Source organism: Trichoplusia ni, chromosome 20, assembly GCF_003590095.1.
Source record: "Trichoplusia ni isolate ovarian cell line Hi5 chromosome 20, tn1, whole genome shotgun sequence".
Classification (NCBI taxonomy): domain Eukaryota; kingdom Metazoa; phylum Arthropoda; class Insecta; order Lepidoptera; family Noctuidae; genus Trichoplusia; species Trichoplusia ni.
The window spans coordinates 6,555,758-6,568,336 of NC_039497.1; the positions used below are offsets into that span (position 1 = coordinate 6,555,758).

General features: G+C 45.4%; 1 protein-coding gene across 3 annotated transcripts in view; it reads left to right on the forward strand.

Annotated features, from left to right (window-relative positions):
* LOC113503848 (disheveled-associated activator of morphogenesis 1) overlaps positions 1–11,987 on the forward strand; it is a 117,634-nt gene extending 105,647 nt beyond the window's left edge. For all 3 annotated transcript variants that reach the window (XM_026885957.1, XM_026885955.1, XM_026885956.1), the window contains 12 exons: positions 370–509; positions 1,914–2,063; positions 3,181–3,336; positions 3,984–4,058; positions 4,235–4,564; positions 4,905–5,044; positions 5,616–5,777; positions 6,107–6,286; positions 8,342–8,465; positions 8,786–9,028; positions 9,524–9,706; positions 10,126–11,987. In XM_026885957.1, the coding sequence (XP_026741758.1) occupies positions 370–509; positions 1,914–2,063; positions 3,181–3,336; positions 3,984–4,058; positions 4,235–4,564; positions 4,905–5,044; positions 5,616–5,777; positions 6,107–6,286; positions 8,342–8,465; positions 8,786–9,028; positions 9,524–9,706; positions 10,126–10,437 (2,195 nt within the window). In that variant the 3' untranslated portion in view covers positions 10,438–11,987. The remainder of the gene's footprint in view (positions 1–369; positions 510–1,913; positions 2,064–3,180; positions 3,337–3,983; positions 4,059–4,234; positions 4,565–4,904; positions 5,045–5,615; positions 5,778–6,106; positions 6,287–8,341; positions 8,466–8,785; positions 9,029–9,523; positions 9,707–10,125) is intronic.
* The last annotated feature ends 592 nt before the right edge of the window (positions 11,988–12,579 follow it).

Below are 12,579 nucleotides of genomic sequence, written 5' to 3' on the forward strand. Positions count from 1 at the left end.
TCATCACATTTACATGCCTTTTTTTTCGAGAACGAAGTGTTGGTCATTTTCCATTGCGGGTCCTATCTTTTCTGTGGATGGAATAAATGGAACATTGTTCACCAACTTATTACTGTCGGATATCGATATTAGATTGTTATTTTTTTAAACACTGTTTATCCTTCATTTAATATAATTGGAAACCCAATAAAGAGGTAGTTGGTCTGTTACGTTTCATGTCATAGCAAAATCTTTGACGTTTTTAACTTTAGGTAAAAACATGTTAAACATGTACTGCAAGTCTAAAACACCTACCATCCATATAGAAAGATGACTATCAGACTCATCACCTAACTCTGAAATCGTCGCTAACGATTCTGTCCCCCCCAGTGGAGTACAACCCGCAGTCGCAACACTGGCTGCTGCTGGACCGCGTGGTGCAGCAGCTGGTGCTGCAGCAGCCCGCCGCCGGCTCGCGCGCCGCCAGCGAGCAGGGCAGCGAGCGCGGCAGCACCAGCGACAACACTAAGGTACGCGACATGCTCGTACACTAAGTACAACCCGCAGTCGCAGCACTGGCTGCTGCTGGACCGCGTGGTGCAGCAGCTGGTGCTGCAGCAGCCCGCCGCCGGCTCGCGCGCCGCCAGCGAGCAGGGCAGCGAGCGCGGCAGCACCAGCGACAACACTAAGGTACGCGACATGCTCGTACACTAAGTACAACCCGCAGTCGCAGCACTGGCTGCTGCTGGACCGCGTGGTGCAGCAGCTGGTGCTGCAGCAGCCCGCCGCCGGCTCGCGCGCCGCCAGCGAGCAGGGCAGCGAGCGCGGCAGCACCAGCGACAACACTAAGGTACGCGACATGCTCGTACACTAAGTACAACCCGCAGTCGCAGCACTGGCTGCTGCTGGACCGCGTGGTGCAGCAGCTGGTGCTGCAGCAGCCCGCCGCCGGCTCGCGCGCCGCCAGCGAGCAGGGCAGCGAGCGCGGCAGCACCAGCGACAACACTAAGGTACGCGACATGCTCGTACACTAAGTACAACCCGCAGTCGCAGCACTGGCTGCTGCTGGACCGCGTGGTGCAGCAGCTGCAGCTACACTAAGTACGTCTTACTATACAAAAAGTGAATTTTGGGTGCTTTAAACGGAGGGTCAAAGGTACACGATATCTTCATACACAGTATAGGTTACTATAAAGAAAGTTAGTTTTGGGAACTTGAAACTGACGGTCTACTTAGACAGCTTCCTTTCGATATTAGATAATTGTTTTTACTTATGAACTCAAGATCACTTGGATTTTAAATTCTTTCAATATCAAAATTGCAAGTCCTTAATATTTCCCATTTAATTTGTTTTTGTATATGTTTTGTTTAAATGATTTTCGTCCCGTATTATTTGGAATGAATGCTTAAATTTCAGGAGTAGCAATTCGACAAGTTTAGGGAGACTTACAGCTTTAACATTAACATAATTAAAAGAGATATTGCAAAGTTTTTAAGCTATTGCATAGCTTCTATCGCAGGCCTTGAGCGCGGGGACTAAACCCAGAAATTCCGTAACGAAAAAACCTCACGCTCCCCACTCCGACGGGCACGGAGGTGTGGCTTGAAGACCGTGCATCGTCTAACGTCGTGTCAGTTCGGCAGTCTTCGACACGGCGCTGTGTGTCATGCGATTAGACGTATTGTACGACTTTACCGGAACTCGCCCGAATCGAGACGAGCTGCTCCGAAATCGGACGAATACATAATCAGCTGTTTGTGAGAAAGTATATAGGTGTATAAGTATTTATGCAATAGCTTTACCGCGGCAGTCCCCGAGTGCCACACGTATTTTTTTTATAAGAAGAATCAACATCGTTGTTTTTCGGAAATATACTTTTTGAACCATCTCTTTAGTTACATGTCAATCTAAACATAACACTTTTCTTCTTTAGATCTACGACCCAGACGTAGCTCCATTAGAAATCAACGTCGGCGAGATAGTCCACCTGCTAGCCAAAGAGGAGGAGTTGGTGGCAGCCAGGACGAAGGCTGACAACCTAGAGAGAGAGAACATCGATCTAGCAACGGAACTCGCTAAGAAGGTAAACTCACATACATACTTACAGTTCAAGCTTAGTGTTGCTGGAGATATGTTATCATTTATTGTAAAAAGAAGGTTGATTATATCAATAGTTAAACTATTTTTAAAGTGTTGATAGAATCTTTCAATGTTAATGAGATGGCAAAAAAGAATAAGTTTCCTCCTACACACTGATTACTAGAATGAATATGTAATTGACTTATCCACGCAATAACGAAGAAGTGAATAAAATATTTTATAAGGATTAAAGAAGTTATGATGACTTAGATGATTTTTTGTCCATTTGGATAAATAATAAACTTAAAAAAGTCTTAAACTTTACTTGTACTAGGTAAACCTAGGTTCTTAATATCATAAAGGAATTACAAAAATAATCTTAAAACAACTGGTAACATATCTTCAACAACGCATTGACATGACAGCCTAATGGTTGCGGACTCATTATAACTTAATTCTACACATTCGCTACCTTATTGATATCGGTGATACTCATCCGTCATTACATGAAGCTACATGACAACACTTTACGTGACAAGTTGTTCTATGTGCGGGATGGTAATGCCTTTAGCTAGGTTGTTTGTTGTCCATTACGGGTTTTGAAAGACTGGTTGTTAGGAAATATGTGGAGATGCCGTCAATGTATGGTGAACATATTTTGGTATGGATTGAAAAGTCAAGCTATTATTTTTGTATGACACCAAGGAAGAGTTATTTGTGTATGTTGCACAGTCATTAAAAAAGGCTGCATAAGCAAAAATCTAATATCTTGCGCCTTTACATAAAAAAAAACCTTCTGGTCAAATTGAAGACCACATTCTTGTTAATATCGTTTAAAGAATATTTTTTTAAGTTGCACATTTGATTAATGAGCACATTTAAACCTGTAGAAGAAAATCAACGTTGCAAAGACCGTAGTCACCTTTAAGTATCATGCTGGCTTTGACTCTAGAGAAATGTATATTTAAAAACGTCCCTTGTCAAAGTGCCATTCTTAACTTTATACAATATGGCTTACAATAAGCTGGCAACCAGTCACCAGAACCTAAGACACATCAACCGAACCGACAAAATAATCCCACCACACATGCATGACTCAAACTGACGCTAACCACTAACAGGAGAAGCAAGTGGACGAGCAGAGCCAGGAGAGAGAAGAGCTAGAGGGAGTGGTGAGCCGCCTGAAGGAGCGGCTGGAGAGGGAGACCGCCGCGCACATGGAGTGCAGCGAGAGGGCCCGCGCCGGGGCCGCCAGGGCACACCAGCTAGAGCAACAGGTAAAGGGGACACGGGCATAGTTGTGGAGAGGGTAATCCGTCAGTCAGGGCAACATGTCAGGACATGGCAAAGGAGAAAGGAGGATGGTCGTGGACAGGATAGAATCACTCAGAACGTCAGACAGTCGATCAGTTTCTCCTTTAGAGTTTTAGCGGCTGAATCAATGGACTTCTACATCTTCCCACTGTTCATCAGTCAGAACACCAGGTGAGGATTATGTTTGGTAATTTTTGTGTTAGTGGGGATTTTCATAAATTTGTCTTAGTTTTCCGATGTCAGAGGGATATAAAAGGCAAAAAAAAAAACGCAAAGCGCGCCGGCAAAGGCGCTTCAAAACTGTCTTAATATTCGGGAGCAGGTAAGTACTTTTATTAAAACAGGAACACTTCAATATCATGCAGTTTAAGGACGATATGGACGGGACGTGGAAATATTCTCAGTCAACTTTACAGCCCTGGCAGCCTTGTGGAATATTCAAAAGGTTTGGGTAAATATATTTAAATGTATCTTTTAATATTGGGAAGGAAGTGCTATCATCATCATTAAAGTAACGTATACGCTAGCCTACCGAAAGTAACCTTCGTTTGATAAACTTTGTATTTAATAATATTTGATCTGATTCTTAAATAATATGTTTCATTTGCAGCTGAACCAAGAGCGAGCGGAAAGAGTGAGGTTTGAGAAACTAGTCAGTGAGGGAAGCATACCTGATGATGCTAAGGTATGTCACATATTTTGATGTCTTTATAAGGGATGTTTCCTTTAAGAATTAATTCGAATGGTTATTAATTCTACAGCATGTAAAAGCTTCGCCTTATTTTATTATTCGCCCTGCAACCTTGATTAATATCTGCACTGGAAGAAGTATAAAGAGCTTATTATCTTTTTGTTCTTCAGGTGAGCAACTTGAAGAGCGCAGTGATCGAGACATGCTCGGCGCCGCCGCCCCCTCCCCCTCCCCTGCAGGGCCCGCCCGCGCCCCCCGCGCCCCTGCCCCCACCGGCCCCGCTAGCCCCCTTAGCCCCCATGGCCCCCGCCCCTCCCCGCGCCAAGAAGAACGTACCCACCCCCGGCAACCCCCTGAAGAGCTTCAACTGGAGCAAGCTGCCTGATATCAAGTTACATGGAACTATTTGGCAAGAGCTCGACGATACCAAGTTATACAATGCTATGGATTTGCACACCATCGATAAAATGTTCTGCGCTTACCAGAAGAATGGAGTTCAGGTACGGTGATTTTGAAGTATATTTTTGTCACTTGAATTAGAAGTTTGAGGAAAGAACTTTAACGAAGAAAGAACGTCAGAGTTTTAAAGAGGTTTTAGCATAAACTAGCAATTACGTTGATATCATTCATACCGAGAATTCAAACTTCTCACTATAGACACTTGAAGTCGTAAGAAAGTCGAATAATACTTCGTAATTTTCTGACACATAATGCCCAAAGTTAGCAATTTTAGTTTACACTGAGACATTCTACCGCAACTAAAATAGTTATAAATAATTCGGCTCAAGTTACACAAAACTTCTACTAACACATTAATCTACGAATAATCACATCTCACAGAACGAGGGCTCCGTAGAGGACCTCCGCCAGCTGGGCGCTAAGCCCCGCACTAAGATACTATCAGTGATCGACGGTCGCCGCGCTCAGAACTGCACGATCCTGCTCTCCAAACTTAAGATGTCCGACGAGGAGATATGCAGGTAATTATATCATGTTTTATTTTTAAAACTACTTCCGCAGTAAAGAATTTAATCCTTGTGTTGCGGAAACATATAAATCACATGCACACATACACCCAGAACGGGCATTCGTGCATCACACAAATGCTTGTCCTACGCGGGGATCGAAGCCGCGACACGACGCGCACAGTGGGTTTGGCGTGGTGACCTCAACCACTCGGCTATCCGTGCAGACACATTTCGTGAATATGTCTGCTTTTGTTGAGTGTGACGTGTATCATGTGTTGAACAAACGAGAATTGATATCACTTGAAGATCATTTATATGAGGTTATCGAAATATTTTTTCGGGATACACACTCTAAACAGTGGGGAATACCAAAATACATATATAACTCAGTCAGATTTTATAATAGAAGAAAAAAAAATGTTTTTGTTTACTCCTTTCTTTTACTATTTCTGATTAATTTCGGTGCGTTTTGTAGACCTTTGTTTACAGGCTAGTATGTCTAAAACGATGAGAGTCAAAATGTACCTCATGTCCGGCTTAAATCAGTTTTCTTATCCAAAACTCTTATTACTTTCCATTCCAGAGCAATCCTCCGCATGGACAGCGGCGAACAGTTGCCCATCGACATGGTGGAGCAGCTGGTGAAGTTCACGCCGTCAGCTGAGGAGGCCGCGCTGCTGGAGGAGCACCAGGACGAGCTGGACAGCATGGCGAGGGCCGACCGATTCCTATACGAGATATCCAAGTATGTTGATCATTAGGAATTAGATATTCCTCCTATACCTAGTGTTTGTTTGTGTACTAATTTTTGCCTAAAGTCTCTTCGGAAGTTCTCGGGTGCTAGCTACTAGCAAAGATACTCACAATTTGTTGAATACATAATAAAAAGGTTGATATTTTAGGGTATGCTCGTGATAAAGATTTATTTTAACTTTTTTGTGATTATGCTCTTACGATCAAATTGACCAGTAGGTACTTTGAGCAAAAAAGCACAAGGTGAATTTTTTCCTTCAATGTTTGGTTAATGTTTTCCTTTAAATTGCGCTATAACTAAATGAATTTCCCTCCGTGTAGGATCCCGCACTACTCGCAGCGCGTGCGCACGCTGCTGTTCAAGAAGCGCTTCGCGGCGGCCGCGGCCGAGGCCAGCGCGCGCGCCTCCGTGGTGCTGCGCGCCGCGCGCGACATGACGCGCTCGCGCCGCCTGCGCGCGCTGCTCGAGGTCGTGCTCGCGCTCGGGAACTACATGAACAGGTACGCACGCGGCCAGACACCGACACGGCAGAGAGAGAGGCAGAGTGCTGCGCGCCGCGCGCGACATGACGCGCTCGCGCCGCCTGCGCGCGCTGCTCGAGGTCGTGCTCGCGCTCGGGAACTACATGAACAGGTACGCACGCGGCCAGACACCGACACGGCAGAGAGAGAGGCAGAGTGCTGCGCGCCGCGCGCGACATGACGCGCTCGCGCCGCCTGCGCGCGCTGCTCGAGGTCGTGCTCGCGCTCGGGAACTACATGAACAGGTACGCACGCGGCCAGACACCGACACGGCAGAGAGAGAGGCAGAGTGCTGCGCGCCGCGCGCGACATGACGCGCTCGCGCCGCCTGCGCGCGCTGCTCGAGGTCGTGCTCGCGCTCGGGAACTACATGAACAGGTACGCACGCGGCCAGACACCGACACGGCAGAGAGAGAGGCAGAGTGCTGCGCGCCGCGCGCGACATGACGCGCTCGCGCCGCCTGCGCGCGCTGCTCGAGGTCGTGCTCGCGCTCGGGAACTACATGAACAGGTACGCACGCGGCCAGACACCGACACGGCAGAGAGAGAGGCAGAGTGCTGCGCGCCGCGCGCGACATGACGCGCTCGCGCCGCCTGCGCGCGCTGCTCGAGGTCGTGCTCGCGCTCGGGAACTACATGAACAGGTACGCACGCGGCCAGACACCGACACGGCAGAGAGAGAGGCAGAGTGCTGCGCGCCGCGCGCGACATGACGCGCTCGCGCCGCCTGCGCGCGCTGCTCGAGGTCGTGCTCGCGCTCGGGAACTACATGAACAGGTACGCACGCGGCCAGACACCGACACGGCAGAGAGAGAGGCAGAGTGCTGCGCGCCGCGCGCGACATGACGCGCTCGCGCCGCCTGCGCGCGCTGCTCGAGGTCGTGCTCGCGCTCGGGAACTACATGAACAGGTACGCACGCGGCCAGACACCGACACGGCAGAGAGAGAGGCAGAGTGCTGCGCGCCGCGCGCGACATGACGCGCTCGCGCCGCCTGCGCGCGCTGCTCGAGGTCGTGCTCGCGCTCGGGAACTACATGAACAGGTACGCACGCGGCCAGACACCGACACGGCAGAGAGAGAGGCAGAGTGCTGCGCGCCGCGCGCGACATGACGCGCTCGCGCCGCCTGCGCGCGCTGCTCGAGGTCGTGCTCGCGCTCGGGAACTACATGAACAGGTACGCACGCGGCCAGACACCGACACGGCAGAGAGAGAGGCAGAGTGCTGCGCGCCGCGCGCGACATGACGCGCTCGCGCCGCCTGCGCGCGCTGCTCGAGGTCGTGCTCGCGCTCGGGAACTACATGAACAGGTACGCACGCGGCCAGACACCGACACGGCAGAGAGAGAGGCAGAGTGCTGCGCGCCGCGCGCGACATGACGCGCTCGCGCCGCCTGCGCGCGCTGCTCGAGGTCGTGCTCGCGCTCGGGAACTACATGAACAGGTACGCACGCGGCCAGACACCGACACGGCAGAGAGAGAGGCAGAGTGCTGCGCGCCGCGCGCGACATGACGCGCTCGCGCCGCCTGCGCGCGCTGCTCGAGGTCGTGCTCGCGCTCGGGAACTACATGAACAGGTACGCACGCGGCCAGACACCGACACGGCAGAGAGAGAGGCAGATACACGGCGAGTAGGGCAACGTAAGAGAGAGGGGCCGATGCATGAGTGTGAAAGAACGGTTTGCTTGTGCATGTTTATCGGGATCGCCCGACTAGTTTTTGACCCAGCTGGAATCCTTAATCTTATCTGTTTTGAACAATTTTGTTTCGAAGAAACTGTACATCAATTGATTCAGTGCTTTAAAAGATTTCAGGTTGTTGAACATAAGATACGGGTTTTTGACGTTAATTCCAAGGATTCCCTTCGTTGTTTATTTGCACTTAGTTGATAATATGTATCAGTGGTAAAAAGTATACACAATTTTGTTTTTGCGCTTCACAATTTATAATTCTTTGAATTAAATCTACAACGTAATATTAAGGTAAAACAGTTTTTATCCATATTCTTTATATCAACCATTAAATGCTTTTTACAGAGGTGCCCGCGGCAACGCTTCAGGCTTCCGGCTGACGTCACTGAACAAGCTCGCCGACACCAAGTCCTCCGTGTCCCGCAACACCACACTGTTGCACTACCTAGTCGAAATGCTTGAGACACAGGTTAGCTAAGCTTTATATTCATATATTTTTTTCTTCTATTAAATAATCACTATTGTAAATGTCACAGACTTGCTAGAATGATAAAGTACAAAATTTTCGTCTCATAATCGCAAACTGCTTTTTCATAAATTGCTACTGACACTTCATGGCAATTAACTGCGTAGTTTGATTTAATTATCTTGGTAAAATGTACCCTGTCTCAATCCAAGCTACCATTAATAATCGTCAATAAAGTTTAGCAAAAAGGCAACAAACATCCACCAATTCAGTTGTAATAAGTCTTGCGGATATAATATGTCAAATATCTCTTCCATTCACAGTTCAAAGACATCCTGTTACTCGAAGAAGACTTGCCTCACGTGCGAGCAGCAGCCAAGGTCTGCGTCGACCAGCTCGACAAGGACGTGGGCGCCCTGCGCGCTGGTCTCAGAGAGGTGTCAAAGGAACTGGAGTACCACGCGGCCTTACCCAACCGGTCGCCTAATGACATGTTCCTGCCCGTCATGAGGGAGTTCCACGCGCATGCTGTGTGCTCGTTCACGCAGCTCGAGGATCTGTTCCAGGTTTGTGCGAACGAGCATTTGAGTGTAGTTTTGGGGGCTTATGTTTTTAGGTGACTTAGTTTTGAAGGAGGAAAATAAAATTATTGCTCGAAAGGAAAAAGAAATGGACGAACATTTGGGTGTTCGCCAAGTTTTGTTTGTGTAGTTTGTAGTTGTTGCGTATTGGAAGTAAGAATTTTTTCTTTTCGTTGTAACCATATCAGACATATTTCTTAATTCTGTTCTTTCTGTAGTTGGTATTTGATTACTATTGCCCTCGTTGGTTCTTCTTTAGCAGGTTGTAACCTGATTTCGTATATATAAGAAAGGCTACCCTAGGACTACCCTTTCTGTTATTGTTGCAATAAAATTAGCAAATATCGCGAAAATCTTAGGCTAAGTCTAAGAAAGAAAGAAGAGAATTTAGCGGTTGAACAAAGCGGATATTTTAATGAATTTCACTTACATATCCACACTTATTTGTTGCTGAGTAATGTTATACCGTTTTCCCCGCAGGACATGAAGTCCCGGCTGGAGGCGTGTGCGCAGGCGTTCGGCGAGGAGAGCCCGGCGTCGCCGCCGCAGCTGTTCGGCGCGCTCGACGCCTTCCTCACGCAGCTGGGCGACGCGCGCGCCGACTGCCTCGCCGCCAGGAGGAGGCGCCACGACGAGGAGAGGAGGACCAAGCATGAGCAGGAGGTATGCCCGGGAATATACACTTCATCCTTGTGTTGAGGGAGGGTTCATTGGCATTCAAATCATATAGACAAAGACACTCAGATTTAGAACAAGCAGTCGTAAGTCGGACAAATATTTGTCCTATGTGGGCATCGAAACTACGACACGTCGCGCAAAGTTGGTTTGGCGTCGTGACCACTCGGTTATTTGTAGTAGTGTTCTATTGTATAGTTACATCCAAATTTCGAACTTAGGCTTCATGCTGTCTTAAAAAATATCTTTGTTGAGTGTAAAATAGTAGCGAATAGTCATTTCGTCGAGTTTTATAGGAGATGGTAGTTATATATATCCCGCTTGACTCTTTTCCCAATAATAATAATTATTATTGTCTTTCATTTAACTACTCTTACAATTAATTAATTTATATCTCTTCCTCACAGCTCAAGAAACGGACAATGGAGAGGAAACAAGCGTCAAGCCTCTTAAGCTCAGTGGGCAAATCGCTCGGCAAGACAAACGGCTCAGCTGACTGCAACGGACACTCTGACGGCTCCCGGGACGGAACCCTCACCAACGGACAGAAGGGAGAGTTCGACGACCTCATCTCCGCGCTCAGAACAGGAGATGTATTCGGTGATGACGTAGCCAAGTTCAAGCGATCCCGGAAAGCTTCCAAAGTCAGCCACAAGGGCCGGGACTCCCCTCCGCGAGGCGTCTGCCGCGAGGACTCCAGGGAGAGGCAGAAGAATTGAAACAATAAGGTTATAGTAAAGGTTATTGAATGTACGTAGTGTCCAGCGATCCTCGGTGTGTAGTTTCTCGTTCAATGTCGATGCGATAGTCGTGCTTTATTTATTAGGAAAATTTAAAAAGCATCTCGGGTAAATATACTACATATATTATAAACTATGTTATGGCCCCCGCCAGTGATAGTTCTATATAATTTTTGGCTTTAAATATTTACCTAGCTTCTGTCAAATTGACATTATAGAAATACCCAGTAGTACGGACGCTGGACGGTCGGAGCAAACGATTAGTTTAATCGAAACGTGATATTTACCGAGTAGGGGATCCTATTGGTCCGTTATAAGTACGGAGTCACAAATATGAGATTACAAATGACGTATGACGAGTGAAGTGTCATAAAACCCATAGTTTTATGTGACAACGAAGCGACCGATGCCATTTCGATTGATTTTTTTCTCTCACAAACATGGTGCCTAATTTTGGATGTTTTTAGGTCGTGCCAAGATAAGTCGTGGTCTCTTTCACACATATTTTAAAACTGACGATGGATAAGTATTGAAACCTCCTTACTCATCTGAAAAAAACTTGATATTGCTCATATTACTCTCAAAATATTTTACACTTTTAATACCAGTGAAAAATCGCCTAAAACGTTTCTAAAATCAATGAGACCACGACATTAAAACTCTCGCAAAGCTTTTGTTGGCTATCGACTGTAGTCAAAGACTGTGCATGGTATTCCATAGACGATTTATTTTAGTCTTACTTATCTATAAGCATTGTGTGATTTGAGTAACCATAGGGTTAGAGTGCATTGAGTTTTTTACTGGAATCTATTGGTTATGGAGATGTCGTTGTGTTTGTCAAGTAAAATGCAACCTTATTGCTTTGAAAATAAAGTTGATTTTAGATCAGGAATGTTGCTACATCGCTGTGCTAAAGCAATTTGCTCTGATTTTTGATAACGGAGTGTTTTTTGTGTGATTAATAAAATAATATTATTGTGTTTAATAATATTTACAATTGAAACTTACACTTAAACACAAATTTAAACATCTTGATAAATGTAATGACATCTCGGCATGAATGTTGATAATTTTTTACATATCTCTCATGTACCTATAGACAAATTGGACACAGGTTCCTTTCTGTGTCAATATTATGGGAATTGACGTAAACACGATAATATATACTGTTACTAAAGTTTACTAGGTGTAGGAATTGATACATACTTACCTAAAGTTAAAACATTTTGGAATTTTGTATCAAGTAAAGCGTGGTAGAAAATTTTTGATAAATTTTACATTTTATATATTATTATTATTATTGTCGCCCATCTTATTTATTTATTCAATACAGAAATGAGAATTCTAATTTTATTTCATTGTAAATATAATTTTTATTTTTATTGCCAAAATTTGTTACCGTCTTGTAAAACGGACTAATTTATTAAAAATTTTCTTAATGTATGAATAAAGTTTGTCACTTGTAAATTTTATTGTTTTGTTCAGTATTGCTTAAGCTCATAGTATAATAATATAATGATTATATATTAGACACTATTTAAATTAAACCCTTAAACAATATTAATTGTTTTTATTCTTAGTAACTCTTACCTATTGTTATATTATAATCCTTATGATATCCCTTTATCACATCCTTTTTACGGTTTCGTACCAAACGCAACTATGGGTGCTATTAAGGCTCTTATGGGTGTCCGGCTGTCCGTTCGTCTGTAAACAGGCTGTATACTTTTTAGATTAAATTTTAATATATGATGTACGCAACAAATATAAAAATCGAGACTAAGCACTCGTTGGTACGGCTAGAAATGTGATAAGTGACAATTTGCTAAAGCCTATTTCTACATAGGCTTAGGCTAAACTTCTACAATTCTTGACCGGTAAGCAAGGATTGACAGTGATTCCACTGCACCCCACTTGCAATTCCACTCCATGCCACAGTATAGACATTTACAAAAACAGGCATCGATAAATAAATAAAAACCAAACTACAAAACACGCTACGATACATTTAAAGTAAAGCATGTCTACTTGAGTAATCACAAGCTCTCATAGACGCAAACTAAAGCTAAGTTTATAGCCTGGATTAATACAACAATTTTTATCCCGATTTTATGCATTCTT